The sequence below is a fragment of the Neodiprion lecontei genome, chromosome 4, assembly GCF_021901455.1.
Source record: "Neodiprion lecontei isolate iyNeoLeco1 chromosome 4, iyNeoLeco1.1, whole genome shotgun sequence".
Lineage (NCBI taxonomy): Eukaryota > Metazoa > Arthropoda > Insecta > Hymenoptera > Diprionidae > Neodiprion > Neodiprion lecontei.
Genome location: NC_060263.1, coordinates 2,911,094 through 2,933,081, shown reverse-complemented (window position 1 = coordinate 2,933,081; position 21,988 = coordinate 2,911,094). Strand labels below are relative to the sequence as shown.

Sequence of the window (21,988 nt, the reverse complement as noted above, 5' to 3'; positions counted from 1 at the left end):
AAAGAAATCTAAAGAAATTTCGACCTCCGTCCAACGCTTCGTCCACTCCATGGATTTCCGGTCGGATTTCGCTTCGGCGGTTGGCAAGGCCGATTTGAACGGTCGATTTTATCGTAGGAGTTGCGATTGTGAGTCAGTGTGAGTATCGCAGCACCGTAGAGTGGATATATGTACAAGAAGTGATACTGCTTCGTCGGATAACAACAGCGGAATTCTTCGTGCGGTGATTCTTTCGCTGCACCACTTTGGTTTCATAATATAACGATTATCCACAGCGTCAGCGAGCGTCATTCGTACCTATAAACGGTCAAACGCACGACACTAATTCAAGGTTAGCTGTTGCACAATAATAATGTACCCAAAGGCAGTTATTTGTATTGTAGGTTAGCTGCCAATGAATGTTTAAGCTTAATTATACATGCCTGTAATTAGCATGAATTTGACATTGCGATCCTTACAATTCTGTCACATTTACTTCCATTTGTCTTGATATTTTGCATTTTCATCAATGCGCCAAACTGACCCCGCAGCTGTAATTCTGATTTGTTTGACAGCTACGTCAATGCTTCGTTGAATTTTTCACTTCATCGTACATTTGGAATTGATTTCTTTACGAGAAAAATTCCCATTTATTGTATTTAATTATTGAAATAAGAAACCTCAGCTGAAAAGAATACCAAAAATTATCGTAAAAAAGACCAATTATGATGAGCCGACAGACATCGGAGAAAGAGACCTGATATTTATAATAATATAGATATTATTATGTGCCTTATAATCCCTATAATCCTATTTATCCCTGTATGATTAACTTTGTAATTTTACTTACAGGTGTAACTTTACTTTACTGGTTAAATAAACATCAAATATCAAATTTGGTAAAAGTGTCGATAATATTTTAACCAGAGAACTGTTAATAATCACAGTGTCGTTTTGTTTCAGATGTCGGGCAGCAAGTGCCGCAATTGCGGATCTACGGATATAGAAACCGATCCAGCACGCGGAGACGCAGTTTGTACACAATGTGGTTCTGTCCTCGAGGATCAGCTGATAGTCAGCGAAACAGCTTTCGAGGAAACTGCGACTGGGAATATTATGCTTGCCCAGTTTGTAGCCAGCGACAGTGCCGGCGGTGCAACAAGTTTTGGTGCAGGTATGCCTAAATATTCTGCCTACTTTCGTGGTTACTTGAATCAGGCGAATACACTCGTCCGAGATTCAGCTATGCATATCACTGAGCTGTTAATCAATATTACGAGTGTATAACTAAGAAGATACGTACCTGTGATCTTGTGAAATTAGTGACAAATTTTAAGTAATTCTGTCATCTCGTTATACACACTCACAGTTTAACGCAATTCTATCGCCAATTGTAGCCTACCATGTGAGCGGTAAAGAATCTCGGGAAGTCACTATACAAAATGCGAGGAAAGGCATAACAAATCTCTGTACTCAGCTAAGGTGAGAATATTTTTGTGCAAATAAGTATCTAATCGATACATTCATATACTTTGAATGAATCTGTGACGACTTTATCCAATACCTAGGTTAAATCAACACTGCGTCGATACTGCTGTAAATTTTTATAAAATGGCATTGAGTCGTCATTTAACCAGGGGTCGGAAACAGGAACACAATCATGCAGCTTGCGTTTACATTACATGTCGCACCGAGGGAACAGCACGTATCCTTTTCAGAACAAACCTATCATAAGTATGATTCGTGCAGAATAGCTGCGTAAACTCATTCGAAATGTTGAGAATATCTAAATATTTGATACTCATGAATTTTATTAAGATTAAAAATTATTTCTAGAAACTTCTCTGCGATATGAAAAAATCTTTTTCCTTAATAACAGATTTAGATATGTTAATTGATATTAGCGATGTACTACAAATTTGCGTTTACGAATTGGGACGGACATATTTGAGATTCACTCAGGCGTTATGCATCAACATTCCTTCAATGGGTAAGTTTGATCTTATCTCATTATAGTTTATTTTTATATTCGGTGATTATCATGTGTTGGATGGAAATGGGGAAAAATGTAGGAATAACGATACATCGAGTTTAATATTTTATGTGTTTATAGTATGAAATAACAATTTACATATTAGAAATGATAAATTTCTATACACGTGAAATGGCAGAAGCAGATCTAACAATATAACTCATTATTCCAACAATATTTGAATAGTATAAGAAAGTGCCTGCAGCCTAGGTGCTGATACGTATAAAACGTAACTATATATTCTTCTCATACAGAGATCTACGGGGTTTAATTTTTTCTTTTTTCTCCTCTCTTCTATTAATAGGCTAGTAGTTTATAATATCTCATACATGTCAAATTCTATGAAGATTTCGCACTTGTTGCGTAAGAAATTTTACAACCTTCGATACAACGTGTTCAAAGTGAATAGTTTTTACATCTTATTCGAGACAAGATATCATAGCATGGTGCAATCTTAATCTGACTATCACAATGAATGTTAGTGGTTGTACTCCAAGTATATAGTTATACAAGTAAGTGCTGACTATTTTCCAACTTTGGCTTAGGTGCCGAATTTAATAAAAATTGTATTAAAATTGTCACCACTGAATCATCGATATATATATATATATATATATATATATATGTGTGTGTGTGTGTGTGTGTGTGTGTGTGTGTGTGTGTGTGTGTGTGTGTGTGTGTGTACATATAGTATATATATATATATATATATATATATATATATATATATATATATATATATGTGTGTGTGTGTGTGTGTGTGTGTGTGTGTGTGTGTGTGTGTGTGTGTGTATATAAATATAGTATATATATACATATACAAACTTATTCAGAATAAAGTAATAAAACACTAAATCAGGAGCATAGTTTTTGTCATGACTTGTGCGTTGCTTAAAAGGTGAAGAAAAATTGAAATTTTCTCTGTTCTCTTCTATTTCACATTTGAAATTACAAGTTGATAATATTATTTGATACCGTTGCCGTGAATAAAGAATTCGATAAAATAACATTTTTTTTCTCCAGTATTTAATATTTTAAATTTAACAATGAAATCGTGAGAATGATATTTCCTAACAAGCTACACTATTTTACACTTTATAAAAGTGACGAAAACTAAATCTGGGATAATATTATCTTAGCGGTGGTCTATCTCCATGTGTAATTATAATTTTACTCATAATTGTTATTTTCACTGCAATAAGTAAAGTGAGAATAACTTTTATACATAATAAATATGGGATGTAATATCAATGTCCGATATTCAACAGCTCCCCTCAGCGCAGTGTCAATAGGAAATGGGAGCGGTAAAACCATTAGTGAGAAACATTATTGATAGTTATTGCAACGGGTAATTACACCATTGTCTCTGGGATAAAGTTACGTCAATCATCTGTAGGGGGTCCATAAAATATAAGTTCAGGAATTTGACCTCCCTGAACTCCAGTCCCATTTGTACTTTCTGAGCTGCATTGGAATTGAAAATTAACACTGCCAATGGTTGCTTCCGACATCCCTTCTTGACCAAAGTAGCTCAGTTCACCACCGTCCAATATTGCGCTTGCGGTATAAAAACACTCAGGTTCTATTTGAATAGGATTTTCGAAGTACACGTGAAAAGTATTGCTCGAACCGTCGGAAAAGAATTTCGTATTATTTTCCGATAATACACGGCCCAATCTTTTCAATTCTATTTTAACGTTATAGTCAGCCGCTCCTGATGAACTTCCGTATAAACCAAAACCAACAACAAAAATTCGCTTATCGACGCTAAACTGAATCGAATCGCATCTCCCTCTGTAGCGCCATTGATTAGATCTGTATGCACACGACTGAAACCTGTGGCAGACCTGAAAAGAGATAATAATTGGTGTTTTGATAGCGTTTACATTCGTCAGGCATATAAGAAGGATAAGAGCGAATATTTGTTAGTGATAGAACTCGGGGTGTATCGATTTTAGCAGCGAGAGAATTTTATTCAATTTTTTATCGCTTTAAAGATGTGAAAATTCGAAAGTTTCTCATAATTTTAAAATGATTTATTTAATCGAAAACCACAGCGCTCTTAATCTCTGAAATGATATCGATTATTTTCAGCAAAGGTCGTTTTGAACATTCTATCGTTTTCTTGATAGTATCTTTATACGTGTATTGGGGTGCGAGTAGATTCGAAGGAAAATATTAATAGCGATAATGATAGCGTGCATAGCAGGCAAACAAAAATTCAGACTTCTCTGTAACGTCCAACTTCAATTTATGATTTTTAGAGATGTTAGTGGCAGTTGGGAGGAAATAATTATTAAAGTTAATAGATTGCTTCTAGGTAATATCAATTGTCTACAACCAATGAAAAATTGTTAGTCTGCAGCATTGAAGACATTTGACAAGTTTAGTATCAATCATAGAAAGAAAAATGTATTTCATATCGTTCCAACTTTGTTCTCAAATTCATAAAAGGGCCAATTGAGTGGCGTTAGGTAAAGTTTGGTGGTAAGTGAAATACAGAAATTGAAAATGGAAGAATATCAAGTAAAAAAAAAAAAAACAGGTACGCTCGAAATTCTCTGACAAGTAGTAACAGCTACCAGCAAATTATATGATCTGCGAACACTAATAGAGAATATAGTATTGATAAAAAATCATGAAATAGATTAGGGACAAAAACCAAAAACGTTGTGATTCACCTGAGTCTTCAGCCCTTGTCGAGGTTTGATTGGGTAACAAAGTTGTGGCTTGCTACTTGCAGTGAAATGGAGAAAAATGTCTATTGTTTCCTGTGGGTTTAGAATCCCAGTTTGTGCTACGCCATTAGCAAACTCCTCTAAGCTCATAGCCGGGAGTCTTATTAAATTTAAGGCAGGTCCTAGAAGAAAGAAATAAAAGTTTTACATCCGTAGCTAAAGGTCTTTGCAAGGTGGGAAAAAAAAAAAAAGAAACAACAATTATTTGCTCATAACACATAGTATTGATGTGCGATGGAACGTTTCAGAAAAGTTTCATGCAATTCGTGAGCCAAGTAATGGCCGAAAACACGATCAATCATTATCACTTTGACAATAATATATTTGTGGTGCTTAAAATTATTGTAATCACCGTTCCGTCATACTGTAGATGTACGTACATTTGATGAGAGGCTGAAAAAAAAATAGGGATAAAACTCACCTAACAACCGTCTCTGATTGGCGGGTGTAGCCTCTAGTTCACGGCGAGCGCATTCAGCGGAGGCCCATCTGAGAGCTGCATCCCATAGGTGGGTCTCCTTGCAGTTTAGGGTCTCTCGAGAGAGGACAGACTCGAGGGTGTGGATGTCTATATCCACAAACCCGTCCGACCTCAGGGCCATTTCTGCCTGCAGGCAAATTATTGTTGGAATGTCTCAAAAATTGCATGTTGTGTCATTCGAATCATATATTTTGTTTCGTCAATACTAGAAGCATTTGGTATTTTAATGACTTTTCTGAAAAATATTGCATTGTGAAAATTAGCTGATAACAACAATACCGAAGTAGTAAAATACCAAAATATCAATGGTTGGAATAAACTTTGATCGTAAAAATTATTCTACATAATGTAATTTTGCGATGAGCTATTCAACCTGCAGTTCGTGCACGCATCTCGAGATTTCGGTTTTCCCTATTAGAATTAAAGTTTCGTATGAGTGTTAAATTTCTTTGCTAAGATTACAAAATCGGTACAAGAAATGAAAGTAAATATCGCAGAATTAAACCGATGAGACATAGTTAATTATTGGGCCGATGAACGCAAATGATACAGAACTTAGAAGTCTTCGGTAAAAAAAAAATAAAAATCAAGATTTTCACCATAACAGATTCAGCCAGATAAAATCGAAAAATACAAGATTCGATTCTTGTTGCTCAGGTGACTGTCGTGCCGCGATTCTCTGTTGCACACGAATACGAGATACAATATACATATATAATAAGTGGCAATTAACTTGTCAATATTCATTTATTCTCATTTGTCATATCAAGGCAGTGATATTCAATATGTATATATATTGAATATTTAACTACAGTATACAATATAACAGTAAGCTTTGTTGCATATTGGTCGGTTCTCTCTTGCATACTGATATAAGTCGATACAAGTACGAAAAGGGACATTATAATCTTTGGTTATGTCGTTGTGTGCATCTGATGACGGCTATGGCAATACATATTAGCAATGTAACGAATAACCAACACTGTGCTTTTTGTCCGCGCAAAATTCTTCTCTAATTCAATAACAATTCATTGGATATGTATAACTATGTCTATATACTTTGCCAGTATCGACAGTATTATTTACCTTTGAGCAACAAATTTACACTTAACGTACCACAATTTCTTAATCAACACTGATTCAGTTCAATTTTATTCAATCTACGTATAAGCTGCGTATGCCTATTAGCTATTTGAATTGGCCAACTTTTATGGTGTCAACTATAACTTGAAATACGGGTTGATAGAGTCTCCAGAAGGGTGTTCATACACACCAGCCAATCGGCATTGTGGTAACAATAATGATATAACCCAATTCAGTACAGTGAAATTGAGTTTAAAATCTTCAACTTGACGCTTAGAGATTTTTATAAAATGATCACACTGTCGGCATTAGCAATATATGAAATGTGATCGTCGAAAAGAAAAAAAAACTTTGCAACATTCTGTGTGGAAGTAGTTGAACAAATTTTTTTATGTATGTCTAGAATAGTCGTCGCAATCATTATTGCAGCACGCATCCAGATTGATATTATTTTCGTTACTTTCGTAATCGTCAGCATAGATGTCTTGATAAGTTACGTTCTCTGTGACTTCAATGCCTAATCTGTTATCTGGAAAATATGGTTCACTTCTAGTTCGGCTGAGCGAAAATATTGGATGATGATAGTTTAATTTCGTTTCAGGAGGTGAACAATCACTTTCTGAAAGACAAAGCGAGTATGGAACGATTTGAAACCTATTACTCTGGTAAAATCCATTACTGGAATTCAGCTTATAATTCTTATAAACATTCTGACTCTGTAAATCAACGAAACGACTTCTGGGAAAAATATTATCACCGTCGCTGAAACTAAAAGTTCGATAAACACATCGGTTGTCTGAACTCGTTTTATCGTCCGCAGAGCTATTGGTGTCGCTTTCGCTTAAGCTGAGAGATCCCAGAACCCGCTGATTCTCACTTACTTGAGCGTCAATAACTTCCCAGCAGCGTTGCATAAGGTCTGGCTCTTCGAATAGTCGCGACTGGCTCAACAGAAGGCAGGCATTCTTGGCGGTTAAACTGGTTTCTAAATAATTGACACACGCTCGTGCCAGGTGAGGGACAATGTACTTCTTTGCTACATACAAAGTAGCCAGGACTGTGTCTGCCTCCAGTTGAATCTCGTCGCAGTACATGTACCTTGAAAAATATTTATCCTCATTGCATTTCAAAATTTCTCGTTATTGCACGACTCGGAATTTTTCTTATCAGAAGCATCAAAACAGTTTGATGTTATTCCGACAAGATATATGCTCATTTAGTTATCGAGTTGTTTATTATTCATTGTGCTTACTTCAGTAGAGTGAGAAACGCTGCAGGTTCCACATCAGGTACTTCGATATCTTTTTTATTTTCTGCCAAACCTCCGTAAAACATGGCATAGAATACGGAACTTCCCGTGGCTAATACATATTTGTGGGCTGGTATGGGTTGAGTGTGTCCTGAAACAGTCGTCAGGTTACAATACACCATCTTTCCTTACTTTTTGCGACCCTTAATTTTCAAAATTACTCTGAATCAGCTATCCGTGCCAATGAGATGAAACTGTATATTTACCCGGACTTCCAACGATGAACTGTACATCTGCCATAAGATGGTTGTTGAACATGGCAGCATTGCGTTCACGCACGCTTGACTTTGTCGCTTGCCAATTCGGATCTTGGGTACAGTCTTCCGGTGATGGAAGATTTAGTTGCGTTATTTGGGAAGAAAGAGAGGATAAAGGCGAAGCTGGGGTGCTCGCTGGCTGCGTGATAGCACCTTCGCGCTGCAATATCACCGAAGACGATAGAGGGCTGACTGACGGCGGAGAGCCTGACACATTGTTTGGCGACTCGGCTGAAACACAATATAGGAAAAAGTAGACGTAATTGTGCCGATGCTATACCTCGATCATTAGTTCGGAATTCTCAGTGTAACTTGTTGCTAACAAATTTAGTTGGTAATTTCGGCGCAACATTATTCGACATTGAATTACTCATACTTCTAATATTTACTTGATATTTCCCTGATTCCAAACAATCCTTTGTAATACATGTCAGTGGATACGGATCGTTGTACTCAAGTAGTGATTTGCAACCAAGTGCCAAATTTATTGTAGCGAGGAGTGAAAAGGTGAAAGTTAGAGAAACAAAAACAGAAAGAAAGAAAACTTGTGAGGTGTAATCCTGTAATTTTACGAGTCAGTGAATTGTACAAAGGCAAACTGTGGGTCATGGACAGGTCGGAGTTCCGTATTCAATGGTAATCAATTCTAAACCTAGTACAGTAGCAGTTTGTCACGTCATATTTCGCTCATTAATTATGCAAACGTCGACTGCTCGATGAAGCGATAGGTATTTAGATGGTTAAATAACCAACTCTGAAGGCGTAGAGTTTTTTTTGCTCTTCTGTCACAAGTTCCTAGAAGTGATCGAGCGAACCAATGGAACGAACAACGCATACACACTATACACAACCAGTTGTGCTAGATTAAGGTTATAATACATGGTACAGTAGAAATTTAGAATTATATCCCGTGTAAAGAAGGAAATTAATACCCGAAAAGTGAACTATACAAACAGCGGTAGTATGCGAGATCTATCTGAAACGACATGCACAAACAGAGAGTTGAAAACAGGAAGTAATGCAAAATGATGATTGACGGAGTTTATATCGAAAAAAAAATAAATAAATAAATAAACAAACACTGCCTACTCCCTTCGATTACGAACGTAGTGGAAGGAAATTTTATAATTACCGTCAGTATACATTATTTTGTATACGTTCTTGCCGATATCTTTTTTTTTTTATTTTTATATTTATTTATTACTTTAGTATGTCCAGCAGTTGCTGTATTCGTACGTTTTTGAAAACGACATCGTGTTGCGAAAGAAATGAGAAATCTGCTGCTGGTCGTTATACACTCGAATCGACAGAAGAGAGTCGGTCGGTCGTACGGGGGAATTAGAAAACACTGAAATCGCCGTCGGTCGCCGCCATCAGTACCGCTTCACACACCAACGCGTTTCGTGACATCATTAACCAGTCGAAAGGGGCATGCGTGTGTTTGTGCGTGCGTCACGCATTAGGGAACCGCTGCTGAACGATTCTTTGCGGGAGCCGTGAATAATACGGAGCATAAATGTAACGTCACGTCAGTACCCCTAACCGGCAATGCTATTAAGTTGTATCGGTCGGTAACAGAGAAACTGAGGTTTCGAATCGACTCGGCTGAAGCAGTAACGTTAATGTACCTAAACGTTGAGAGAAAAATTACTATTCTGCACCTTTAGAATACCCCCTGAAGAAGTTGAAATTTACAAAATATAGGTTTGTTTATGCTGTATTAACAGTTTACCAAATCTAAAGTAATCCTAATGTTGCAACATGTAACGACTTTTGCCAAAGATGCATCATTACAATAACGTTTCAAACTTGAGAGTGATTAAGATCGCTGTGGTTCAGCCGGTACCGAGGCAACCCTCCTTGCATCGGTGTTTTGCGGTCCGACGCAATACGGAGCTTGCACAAATATGTGTGCGTAAGCGTAAGTTATTACGCATCGCGTTTGGCGTGAACCAGAACGGAATCAGTTGGTTCCGATATTTTTGATTACGTTTGAACAAATTCGTAAACTGGGGAAAAAATCGTTACTTGCTAGAATTCTGTGATCAACACGACCGTCATTTACTACTTGCTTATTTTACACCAGTTAGAGGTATGTGATGTATGTGCGGCACTCACCGTTCACCCAGGCATTTGTCTGTGTTACGGATATATTATCCTGGAAACGTTTCACCGGCTTTGGAGCAATTTTTGAATATAAATTAGACATCGCCATTTTGTCGAAACTTCTTTATATACTCTGTGCAGTATCCTTGTACTTTAGTCTTTCGTATTTATCTGTATTATCATATACCCCAATGAAACATTCAGCGTGAAAACGATTTGTACAAACTCGAGGGCTATTCTAGACTGTTGAACTGGCGACAAACCAACTAGACAACCCGTCCTGCCGCAGGCGGCAACGGTCGATATAATACACCTATAATTCAACGTGCGCAACTCCGTTTTTCGATCTCCGCCAGTTCGCTACTCGGAGCCTCTCCCTTTGTATGTACCTTATAGTACCATCACACACATGCGCACATCAGTCTCGTCGTATAGTTTATCTTCGCATCGAAAATGCGCAGAATTCCACTCTTAAGATGCTCGTGCATAAAGTGCAAATGTACTTCTTTTAAAAAAAATAAAAGTCGATATCAATTTTTTTTACAAATATTCATACAAATGCAGTTTCCTCACGTTCACCTGTTGGTTCAAAACCAACGAAGACAAAACAGAAATAATAAAAACACAAGAAAAAAGTGCAAATGAAAATTATGCCTCACATCATAACCGTGAAATCTACACCTCAATCGACCCCATTTGCAATTACTGTAGTACAGTATAGTATACGCAATAATTGTCAGTGGCGGATAAACCACGTGCAGCGTTCTCTTTGGCTCACGCCACATTGTAATACCTCTGCACACATAATATCGTTTCATTCGTTTTTCACCTCAGTGCGTTATACCTATACATGCGTATTACAGGTATGTCCCAAGCGGTTACGTAACGTGCAATCATGTTCTGTCTGCAGACGTGCCACGGGCGCACGTGGAGTGCTCGACAGAAAGGTTAAATACGAGAATACCGGTCGTGCGTGGATGCGCTTTGTATGCGTATCATAAGAATTACCAAAAATAATCGATTACTATTTCCCGATCAATCGAGTATAATCGATTATTTTTCAAACTCGATTAATCGACCGACTCGATTATTTTTGTTTTTCACTCCCATGAACGACGCAGTACAGTATCGATTTATGTCATTTTCACCGATCGAATGGAAACGTGTTCGATAACTTTGTTGGACTCGATTAATCGATGAATCGATTATTTTTAGCTCAATGGCCAAATTGACCGCGTCTCGTGATATAGATGCTCGGTTACCTTGGTCCCAGGGTTTCATTGTACTTGTCATACATTAAATCGGTTCGAAAGCGTTCTGTAATAATTATAGTGTCTACAATTTGTTGTTGCACGATCTCTTAAGGTGTATAAAATACTGTACATATACCCTGACAAAGAATTTGTTGCTTCTTCAAAAACGCCTGTGTACCATGATCTATAATTGTTACATGTAAGCACAGGATGAAATTTTATAAGACTAAAGTTAGTAACGTTACTTTAACGATGCGTGTGCAGTTCGAACTTTAGAATGTCCTCAAATTCAGCAAATAAATAATAACCAAGAAAACCGGTTCACATTTCGAAAGATCAACTCCGTAAAAGTCGTCCTAAAATTGTATAACAACTGTTTTTTTCCATGATGTTTCGTTACGTTAACGTTAATAACTCCAGCCTTCTTAAATTTTTCAACTTTTACCTCCGCGTCTATTTAGGCCCCTTCTACGAAGACTTCCGTAGTTTTGGCTGACCATGGGTATCCTGTCTTCGGCACCGACTATCGCGTGATTTTCTTCAATCGTTGCCGACTCCAGTTGGAATCTTCTTTCATCCGGGGACCCGGATGTTTCCTCCTCTTCGAGGATCAGAGCCGCCAAATTTGCTATTCCTCTGTGGAGGCCGTTCTGCTCGCATCCAGGAACTATTCCCAGTCCGATACGCGAACTGATCTCACTCACGACGTCGCGCACCAACATTTTCATATCAAGTAGCCTCCGTTCGCCCTCTCGCCTGCTTTTTCTTCCTTTTTACTCAATTACTCACGTTCTTACTTTTATCATCCAGCCACCTCAGGGTGATTTTTCTTTCTTTCTTGTCGCATCATTCGCAGAAAATCGTAGAATCGCAGTTTCCTACGCTACCGATCGGCACGGGATCGTTTTCACGTTTCATTGTTACTCTCGCTTGCGATAATGCAACAGTTGTTTGACGATTTTATTCGCTTCTCAATTGTCTAACGGTTAAACGAAAATTCACCTCTTTCATTATTATCACAAGTTTCCGATCTCTTCACCGAGCACAGTCTTTATCTATAATCAAGTATAAAATACAATTGCAGTCATCTCGTCGTGTATGAAATTTGACATTACTATATCAGAATATAGGTAGAATTATAACATTTGTTTCTTCCATTGCCTAACAATGTTACCAGCTGTAGGTACGTATGTATGTAACTGTATACACATTCACGTGTACAAGGTATGCAGTTTAGTGTTGCAACACCGTGACGGCACAGCCACCTTTCCCTAACGTTGCCGGCGGCCCTCCCACCCCACTTGAACCTCGCGACACTTTGTTTTGCGATTTTGTTGTCTGATTTGATTCGTTTTTCGCAAACTTGGACTTGCATTTAATTTAAGAAGCTTACTGCGCTGTCGGTAAATGGGTTTTCTTCACGATATATTGTACGTTTTTATTCTTTCATAGGCAATCCTTATCCCTGTATACGAATCAGGGTTTCAAATAATACGCGACATTAAACACTGCTATATCCTTTCTCCAATCGAACGTTATATTTATTGTTAGTAATTTTATCACCTTGGATCAAATCGTTAGTGGAACTCAATAACAGCTGAAACATTTTATTCTCATCTTTTGACAAGTAATTATAAATCGATTTTGTCTCCTTTCTAATTAAGTTAATGGGGATTTGTTAATATTGTGGAAAAACCTACAACGAACAAACACATTTGAAAATTCACGTCGCCTTTCAAATGTAACACGGCTATAATACCCGCTCGTACCTTTTCATTATTCCCATAGTGTTTGGCCAACGTCGAGTGACGACGGTGATAATAATATTGTTTTTGGCCTCGGCAATGCGCGTCTCTCAGTTTCTGATCGTGGATAAATTGCGCAACATTGTTTCGCGGAATCTTCGCTTTCCCCCCCTCCTCGTAGTACGACGCTGAAGTTAGTAACGTTATTGCAATGATTTATTTTTCGGAAAAATCGTTACTTCACAATTCCACGGGTGTCCGAAATGCTGTAAAACATAATAAGATAAAACTTATTCACATTCTCAAAAACTTAGCTACTTCAAAGTCACTATGAATATGCAAAGTAGTAATTTTTCTACCCCAATGTTTCGTTCCGTTAACGTTACTAACTTCAGCCTCATCTCGGAGTCACGTTTTGCGTATTGGAGGATGACTTTTCTCTCATTTTTTGTTTCAATTCTTTTCTTCCATCGTTTATTCTTATTTATTTTTTTTTTATTTTTTTTTTTTATTTTACTTCATCGTGATGGCAATGAGGATGATTATTATTATCCTTATGTTATTGCCGTCGAATTCATGAAAACAATCATACGGTCTATAATAATGCGCGGTAAAATGAGTATAATTATTATACCTATATACGGCTGTTTTTCACGAATATCAGTATATAAGGAAGTATCCATGAAAAAAGATTCGTCTACTGATAATATTTAAACAGCTTCGTCAAGTTTTTACTCAACAGATAAGAAGCGAACTTTATTCATAAATCGCATCGGTATGAAGGATAATTGAATTTCAAGGCGATCGGCCAGCCTAACTTGTACGTCACTCCGTCGGTCAAGGTTTTCCGTTGAATCATGGTGTTGAAAGCAGTATTTTGATTAGATTTCGCGTATGGAAAAAAGAAAAAAAAAATTTCAACCAATATTCCTTCGATATGTTATTGCTAAAAATTCAACTGTCGTATTTCATCTGTATTACGCGATATATAGGGCATTTTGGGTTTAAAACTGAAAACAACGTATTGAAATTTTGAAAAATAATTTAGTGTGTTTGGACCGGTTGAGACGAAAAATGTAAAAAAAAAAAATTCCGCAAGACCGTTGTTGCTAGGTAAAAATTTTCAATAAAATCAAAAATACACGAACGTCTTTTACTGTACTATTATACGTTTCATAAGAAACTAATCGATATAGTTGATCCACGTTGCGAAATTCATTTAAAATAAAATCAGGCGGCATTTTATAATTCGTTGAAACTCAATTTGATTCTAAGCTTTCTAAGTTTTCAGGTTTTATTTATTTATTTTTTTTGTTTCTTTCTTTTTTTTTTTGCGTCTCATCGGCATCAACTCGAAGAATTTCCATCAACACGACTATAATACACAAAATACGATGCAATGTTGTATACGCTTATAAAAAAAAATATTACACTGGCGTATTTATGCGCAAAGCATAACATCGTTACAGTATGAATGATCAAAGGTTCGCTGCTGAAGATTCCATTCGACAAAATAATAGGCTGACCCTCTCTAACCCAACTCACGATTGCTTACATATATATTATATGTATAACGCAGAAAGATAACGAAACCGAGGCACATTGTTAACGAGTGCATGTAAGTGTAATCTACGTGCAATGTGCTTTCGCCTTTACATCGTACATCATTGATATCATATTATAGCAAGTACACCTATCGTATCATATTCTCGTTTAACAGTCAGAGTTATTATACCATATATTATCATTTCTGATACAGTCACACAATCTGTACCATTATATAATACTTATCGCATCATAATAAATCGGACACAAAACCTGTCCAATCGATTTTTGTTACTTCAATGGTTTGAATTATAAAAAATTCCTATTCTCCATTATCGCATGGTGAAAATTTTAAACGACGATGTAAAAAAACATAATAAAATATATATATACACACACACACACACACACACATGTATCACGTTCATTGAGCACCAGAAAAAAAAAAAAAATATATAAATAAATAAAGAAAAGCAAATAAAACAGTAACAATTACTTTGTTTGCACTTTCGTTGTTAGAAAATAAGAACTCTAGGTAAACTTATCCGCAGTTTAAATAATGTTTCGTATACTGTTGGCCCCGTAAACTTCATGTATCCGTGTAATTTATTCCTTGCTACGAAATCACCGCGAGTTGACACTAGTTTGCCCATGCACACCGCCGCGTTCTTTGGCTCCGGCAACACTTTTACACGTCTTTACACTATGCCGCTACCAACCGCTGCCCCGATACCCCCAAGCCTTTACCGAGGTCTTCGGGATTTTCTCCCCACCTTCCACTAGTTTTTTCTGCCTTTTCATCTCCTCCCCCCTTCTCTCACCATCTCTCTCTCTATCTACCTCTCTATTTATCTATCTCTCTCATTTTTCATCTTTCTCTCCATTTGCCACCCTTCCCTCGACTACTTGCCCCCTCTTTGCCCCCTCCCGACCCCCTCCCCAATCGTTGTACTCGCTAATCACTTATGGTCACGTGTCTCAACAGTGACAACATTATTGTAAACAATGTCGTATTCTGTCGTTTTTTGCCGCGGAAAATCCGACGTCTGCCGAGCGTAATAAATACCTATACTTATATATACATATACTCGTTCAACCGATGATGAAATGTGAGAGGAGAGATTTCGACTGGCAATGCGTAAAATTGTAATAGGTACCATTATAGCTTATATCTCGTGAGGTATAATAACATTTAATGGAAATTCATTTTCTTGTATATTACAAAAAGTTTGGCTCTCTCCTGTGTATATATTATATATACATATATGTACTAAATTCAATAAACTTTGCTCGGTTTGTCCTTTGTTACTAAACGGAAGATATAAACGTATAAGACAAAATTTACTTTCACATCGATTGGTCGACAACTTATAAATATGTACCTCTTATATATAAAAGTTTGTCGGGGGGGGGGAGGAATATTTACGTTGCCTAATTATCATTGAAAGTCATCGTACATGCATAGATATACATTTATTATTGGTTGCCAAATGAATTCATCCGATCTATAATAACAGTGCAAGGTGAAGAAAATTAACGTTTATATTTGTCTTACTATCGGAAAATTTTATTGAGGATAAAAAATGCAAATGAGTTTTCTAGCTGTAATGAAAAAAACACAAAGAAAAAAAAACTGGCATGTTTCGTTATTCTTTTTAATTATGGTCACTCGTACGATATATTTTTTTAACTATGTATTTCGATAATTTGATGCTACTGCGATGAGAACTCGACGTTAATTAAGACATTATTCGGGTGAAAAAAAATTTAGTCAATCGAACAACCGTATTTAACATGTTGGAATTTTTATAAAATATTTTTAACACGTTTTTTAGTAATGGTAATAATATTTTAAATCGTTATTCGTAACGATACCGATTTTACTATGATATTGTAGTAAGTGTAACAAATGAAATTTATTTATGCAATAATATTGCACTCTGCGCAGGAATGTACATTAAGATTTCCACACTTTAAATACCTGTGCCTGTAATAGCCGGTGTATTAGCACGCTTATAGTTGGCAAAAGATAAGAGTTTATAATAAACTTTCGTCCGAGATCTGTTAGTGCCATAGCGAAAGTCCGCGCCTTCACTTTCAGTAATTCACTGTGTTCTACTTACGGCGTAGTATAGAATGACCAAGAACGCGTTAAAATTTGAAATTCATCAACTCGCCCACACGAATAAAAAACCCACGAAATCGAAGCGTTCGATTTTTCCTATCTATTACTTCCATCAATGGATTTATGAATTATACATGTACGTTAAAAATGATAACACGTAATTCGTGATTATATTTAGAAGGCGACAGAGCTCCGCAGTAATCGAATGTTTGCCAATGAGATATGAAGGAAATTGCATACTAAACAATTTATCATTTACAAGTTTATTTGCAGGCTTATCATCTTCATGCATTTTATGTACATCATATATTCGAACGGCCTTTTATTTTAGATCCTTGCCTCTACATCATGCGGTTTGCAAATAAACTTGAGTTTGGCGAAAAAAGTCACGAGGTTTCGATGACGGCACTCAGGGTCGTGCAAAGAATGAAAAGAGATAGTATTCACAGCGGTCGGAGACCTTCCGGTTTATGCGGCGCCGGTAAGTTCAAGGGACTTCCTCATCTTCCTAATTATACCTGTGTGGCACTGTGTGCATGATGCACACCTTTGCATCATCACTGCTTACATTACATTAAATCGCATTATACAGTGCTCAGCCATGTATATTTAGTACCAAGTCAGGCTCAGACTTCCGGCAGCCTACAGAATATTTCAGACGTTTGATACGTGTTCAGTAATCGTGGGGGAACAAAGTTCGGGGTCATCGAGTTTTCTCGTTTTACTGTTTGATCATATTTTGCGGTTTATTTATTCCACTTTGGTTTCTTCACAAGTCAACTATGAATTTTTTCATCTTTTAAAACTTTTTTTTTTTTATTAATCCTTGAATTACAGCACTGCTTATGGCTGCACGACTCCACGAGTTCAATAGATCCCCGGGTGACATTATAAAAATTGTCAAAGTACACGAGTCGACGTTACGAAAAAGGTAAATTTTATACAACCCACGTACGTTTAACCGCCTGTAATATTGTAGGTATAATTCTTATGTTTATTACTGCAGGCTGATAGAATTCGGAGATACTCCATCCAGTGCTTTGACACTTGAAGAATTCATGACGGTCGACCTGGAGGAAGAACAGGATCCACCCGCCTTCAAAGCGGCTAGGAAAAAGGACCGGGAACGTCTACAGAAGGTATCGTCACCTTAAATTTACACATCGGATTAATATATGATTCCAGTTGTCGATCTGAAAAATTCCTTTGCACTTCGTTCCATCTTTCTCGCATTCACTTCTTGACATGAATACTTCGTGTATACGTCGATTTTCATGATATCCAGAATTTTTTCAAAACGTTCTTTACTCCAATGATCACTATTATTATCGTAATCTTTACTATTATCGTTGACGATTTATTCTGTTGATATTTCATCTAGTTGGAAAAAATGTCCAACGAGTTCAACGAGCTCCAATCCGAAATTGACAAGCAGCTGGAGGAACAAAAATCTGGGAAAGCAAGACGAAAGAAAGATGGTAATGTGATAGATATGTTTCAGCTTTATACCCATTTATTTTTATTTCTAATCGTACTCTTATCCTGTACATATTTTTGCGACTACTTTCCGTTCTCAACATTAATAACAATATGAATCATTGTAATATGGTAACAGTTGCAATTCACTGTTTAAATTGCATGTTAAAACTTAACCTCCGGTATTTTTATTCTTCAGCGTCAAATCCAGAAGAACTAGACGCTGACAGGTTTATAAGAGAGAGCAATTTGAACATTATACAGGACTGCTTGACTGGGATGGTCGAGAGTTCCGGAAACACTGCTGAAGATCACGACGATCCTCCACCCATCGTCGATTCCGGTGCAGTTCCTTGTTCTTCGGAGTATTTGGCCATGGGCTTGGGTAAGATTGCTTGCCTTGATTCAAAACAGGTTTGAAATAATTATGCAAAATCGAGCATATCGGGATGCATTTCCGGATATATATTAATTACGATTATTGATAATTCGCACCATTTCCGGTCAACAGATTATATATTGTTAAAAAAAAATTCTTAGGCCCAGACATTGCTTCCATGGGATTAGCATCTTCGTTGGACGACAGAAGCAACGCCCCGAAAGAAAAGGACGTCTCGATTTACGAAAACGTGAGTTCGAGGTATCGTATAACACAATTTCTGAATCCTTACGAGTAATGGCTCTTATACGATTCGTGGATTTACCGATTCAGGGTTCACTGGAAATTGACATGTCAGGCATCGATGATGACGAATTGGATAGCTACATTATGTCTGAAAAAGAGTCGCGATATAAAGGGACATTGTGGAATAAGGTGAACGCGGAGTACCTTGAACAGCAAAAAGGTAATAAAGAAACGGATTATCAGAAAATCAAGTCTGGGGTATACCTACTTACATATTTGTGCTCAGTTGCAATCCCCAAATTTTGGACAATGCTCACTATATGATTACCGTATACCTGTTCGAAGAGAATGCGAGAGACCAACGAACTTAGAGTTGAATGGCTACTGAAGTTTAATCGGTAATTTGTATGATAGAAAAGGAAGAGAAGCGTCAGAAGGAGAAGGAGGAAGGGAAACCGGAAAAAAAGCGCAGACGAACAGCTCCGCGTAAGCAGAAGAATCAGGGACCAGCAAATAGTGCGGGTAAATTTATGCCACACACTGCAGTGCTTTTAATCGACTCATATTTGTCAATTACTTCATGCGAGTAAATTGTGTTTTACAGGTGAAGCAATCGAAAAAATGCTACAAGAAAAGCGGATATCTTCAAAAATAAACTACGAGGTACTTAAGAGCTTGAGCACCGCGATACCGGCACAGACGACTGGCGAGCAGTGCAACGATTCAGAGATTTTACCTGTACCCGCTTCGCCCTCGGCTCAAGACTCTTGTCAAACTTTCAGTCCTAGTCGGGCGTACGTAATTCTCGATACTCATCCTTTTGCCGACCGCACAATTCCTTATGCAAATGTTACTCTATTATTACCACCCATTCTAACAATGACCATTATTCTACATAAATTTACAATATTATAAATATCGTATTTATAGAAACAAAACACCGAGTGTTAAGGTCGAAGAATCGGTCGGAATACAACCGCGAAAGTTTCAAGGTCCAAAAGTCAACGCAAAACGTGCGCGGAAAATGGTCCAGGTTGGGCTTCCGCTTGGCGATACGGAAATTGTCACTCAGGATGAGCCGTCAAAGGTTGAGGTAGCCTTGCCCTCGACACCAGTCGGGCCTGAACTCACCTCAGATGCTGGTAATTCTCTTAATTCCGATCTGCGTGCCGTTGTTGCATAAATATAAAATTCAATATGGTAGCAATCGATGTGTGTTACATGACACTAACAAATTAAAAATACTTTGATTAATTTGGAATATTTTATCTATCCAGTCGGGGAAAATGAGGATTACGTGGACGAGGAAGCCGACGTAGATGCCGAGGCGGATGAGTTGTCTGTCGGCCAGATGCTGGGTCGGTATACCGGTGATGACGATTATGGATATGGCTACGAAGATGAGGACTATTGAATTTTTTTCAGAGTGCGGACACGTAAGACTTTTGATACATATAAAATATGTAATCGCGGTACGTGACAGCGTGACGTGAATTTACAGAATAACTTTTTGACTTCGTTATCAGATACTTTTACTTATGGACATTTTTAGAGTTCGCACGTCTGATGAGCTACATCAGGCCGAGGATGGATGAATCTTGACGCAAAATGAACGTGAGCTCTCGGCAAATAATCTCACGCCTTACATGCGCTACATTGGGTTAATCGACATTAGTGTATCGTTAACAGCGTCGGGTCTGATTATCTGAAGTTGAGACAAACGAATTTTTCCAATGCTCATTGCTGTAGTGGGCTGGTAAAATTCAATATTGTACAGACCGTTCGAAAGGTGGAGAACAACATCACAACGCGTGACAACCACGTCAAATTCCCAGTCGGTGAACAATTGTAATTTGTGGACATTTACTCGGTTTCTTGATACGTCTAGATGGTGAAGAATTATGCATTTATTCGGTCAACTTTCGTTATGTAAGTTGAATTCATACCTATCATCTCAACGAATTCAAAGCGAATTCAAAATGGGAGGTACGGTATTTAACGATGGAAATCGGACTGATTTTCGTGATATTCACACTTATTTCGACAAGTATTTCAATGTTTTCAGCAAATACGTGCTAGCCAACAGTGTATGGAAAACGGTGGCACATGAATGGTAAATGAATGAGAAAATAAAGAGTAATATACCATTGTTCATATTTTACACTCTTCTTCTGCGACTTGTACATGACTATTTCGACATCCTTGAATAATCTGATCCATTTTCAGGCTGCTCTTTTATAACATTTAAGGCAAAACTAATATTTCTACTTGCGTCGTAAGGCGTCGTGGTATTTTATGACAAAACGTTCCTGAGCGTAGGTTTCAATGCTACCGGGACGCATCATTCTCAAATTCGTAATGGCACGTTCAGGTGCAAGATCTTGAAATTTAACCAAGTAACAGGCAGCCATCACACCTGTTCGACCTCGACCGTGATAACAATGCACACAGACTACCTGCAACTTGTAATTCGGTCTTAGTGGAAACCCTACTTATCAAAGAAAAATTATCACATTCTCAAGCCGCGAGTACGTCCCGCTCATTCGAAGGATCATCGACTACGACAAGATTAATCATCTCAAAGCTGCAAGAGCTTAACATTAAAAGTTGCGAAGCATTATTAGTGTATTCTATAAGCACTGTGAGATCAAACGGATACTTTCGGAACTTATACTCACGCCGCCGTCGACCTCAGCTCTTCGGCAAATATCCATAAATCTATCAACTTCTGCCAAGGTGGGCGCTTCGAATTCTTCTATTGGAATTTCCGTCCAATTCATGCCAATCGGAATAGCTTCAAACGGGGGTCTCCTTTCACGGCTTAAAGTAACCAAATGCGTGATGCCTTTATCCGCCAGGAACTGTATATTTTCTTGAGTTTGGGGCCATCCTGTACAAGCAAGCTTACCTGGACACGTGCAGGCAGCATGATATCATATGTTGTTTTGAATGGGAGTGCGGAAGTTGAACGATGTCTTACTCACCCGGTACAACCCAGGAGAAATTGAACGGGGCGTGAGAAACGTCGTCTCTACTCATTCAAAGTCTATACGCTAATATTTCATCCGTATTATGTATGTACATACAACGCAAGGAAAACATTGATTTGGTCGATGATCCATTTCATCACATTTCGTTGGAATTTTTCTACAAACGGTAACGACTATATTGAATAATCCTCCGACTGACGCGCTTGCATATCTATTCAGTACGCAGTGATGCGTACGGACTGAA

General features: G+C 37.6%; 3 protein-coding genes across 11 annotated transcripts; 1 reads left to right on the top strand and 2 right to left on the bottom strand.

The window, feature by feature from the left end:
* Positions 1-113: 113 nt before the first annotated feature.
* On the top strand, positions 114-20,915 carry LOC107226071 (transcription factor IIIB 90 kDa subunit). Of its 2 annotated transcripts, XM_015666755.2 has the most exons (17): positions 114-331; positions 943-1,153; positions 1,377-1,461; positions 1,548-1,684; positions 1,865-1,969; positions 16,985-17,134; positions 17,491-17,584; positions 17,660-17,792; positions 18,035-18,131; positions 18,329-18,514; positions 18,670-18,758; positions 18,842-18,974; positions 19,169-19,276; positions 19,359-19,548; positions 19,685-19,896; positions 20,032-20,190; positions 20,307-20,915. In XM_015666755.2, the coding sequence occupies exons 2-16, from the start codon at positions 943-945 to the stop codon at positions 20,166-20,168; spliced, it is 2,067 nt and encodes a 688-aa protein (XP_015522241.2). In that variant the 5' UTR covers positions 114-331; the 3' UTR covers positions 20,169-20,190; positions 20,307-20,915. The 2 variants fall into 2 exon arrangements, with proteins under 2 accessions (XP_015522241.2, XP_046593306.1); XM_046737350.1 differs by lacking the exon at positions 16,985-17,134.
* On the bottom strand, positions 2,754-15,241 carry LOC107226072 (BTB/POZ domain-containing protein 6-B). Of its 6 annotated transcripts, none has more exons than XM_046737357.1 (8): positions 15,025-15,241; positions 11,684-12,293; positions 7,829-8,110; positions 7,566-7,713; positions 7,195-7,411; positions 5,171-5,357; positions 4,693-4,871; positions 2,754-3,858 (listed from the first exon to the last, which is right to left on the bottom strand). In XM_046737357.1, exons 2-8 carry the CDS (start codon positions 11,964-11,966, stop codon positions 3,394-3,396), a joined length of 1,761 nt encoding a protein of 586 aa, XP_046593313.1. In that variant the 5' UTR covers positions 11,967-12,293; positions 15,025-15,241; the 3' UTR covers positions 2,754-3,393. The 6 variants fall into 6 exon arrangements, with proteins under 6 accessions (XP_046593313.1, XP_046593315.1, XP_046593314.1 ...); XM_046737359.1 differs by lacking the exon at positions 15,025-15,241 and adding an exon at positions 14,758-14,776; XM_046737358.1 differs by lacking the exon at positions 15,025-15,241 and adding an exon at positions 13,008-14,749.
* Positions 20,916-21,018: 103 nt separating the features above from the next.
* On the bottom strand, positions 21,019-21,970 carry LOC107226075 (dual specificity protein phosphatase 23-like). 3 transcript variants are annotated; one of them, XM_046737376.1, is made up of 3 exons: positions 21,739-21,970; positions 21,433-21,662; positions 21,019-21,216 (listed from the first exon to the last, which is right to left on the bottom strand). In XM_046737376.1, exons 1-3 carry the CDS (start codon positions 21,791-21,793, stop codon positions 21,019-21,021), a joined length of 483 nt encoding a protein of 160 aa, XP_046593332.1. In that variant the 5' UTR covers positions 21,794-21,970. The 3 variants fall into 3 exon arrangements, with proteins under 3 accessions (XP_046593332.1, XP_015522246.1, XP_046593333.1); XM_015666760.2 differs by having other exon boundaries at positions 21,019-21,210; XM_046737377.1 differs by having other exon boundaries at positions 21,433-21,644.
* Positions 21,971-21,988: the final 18 nt, after the last annotated feature.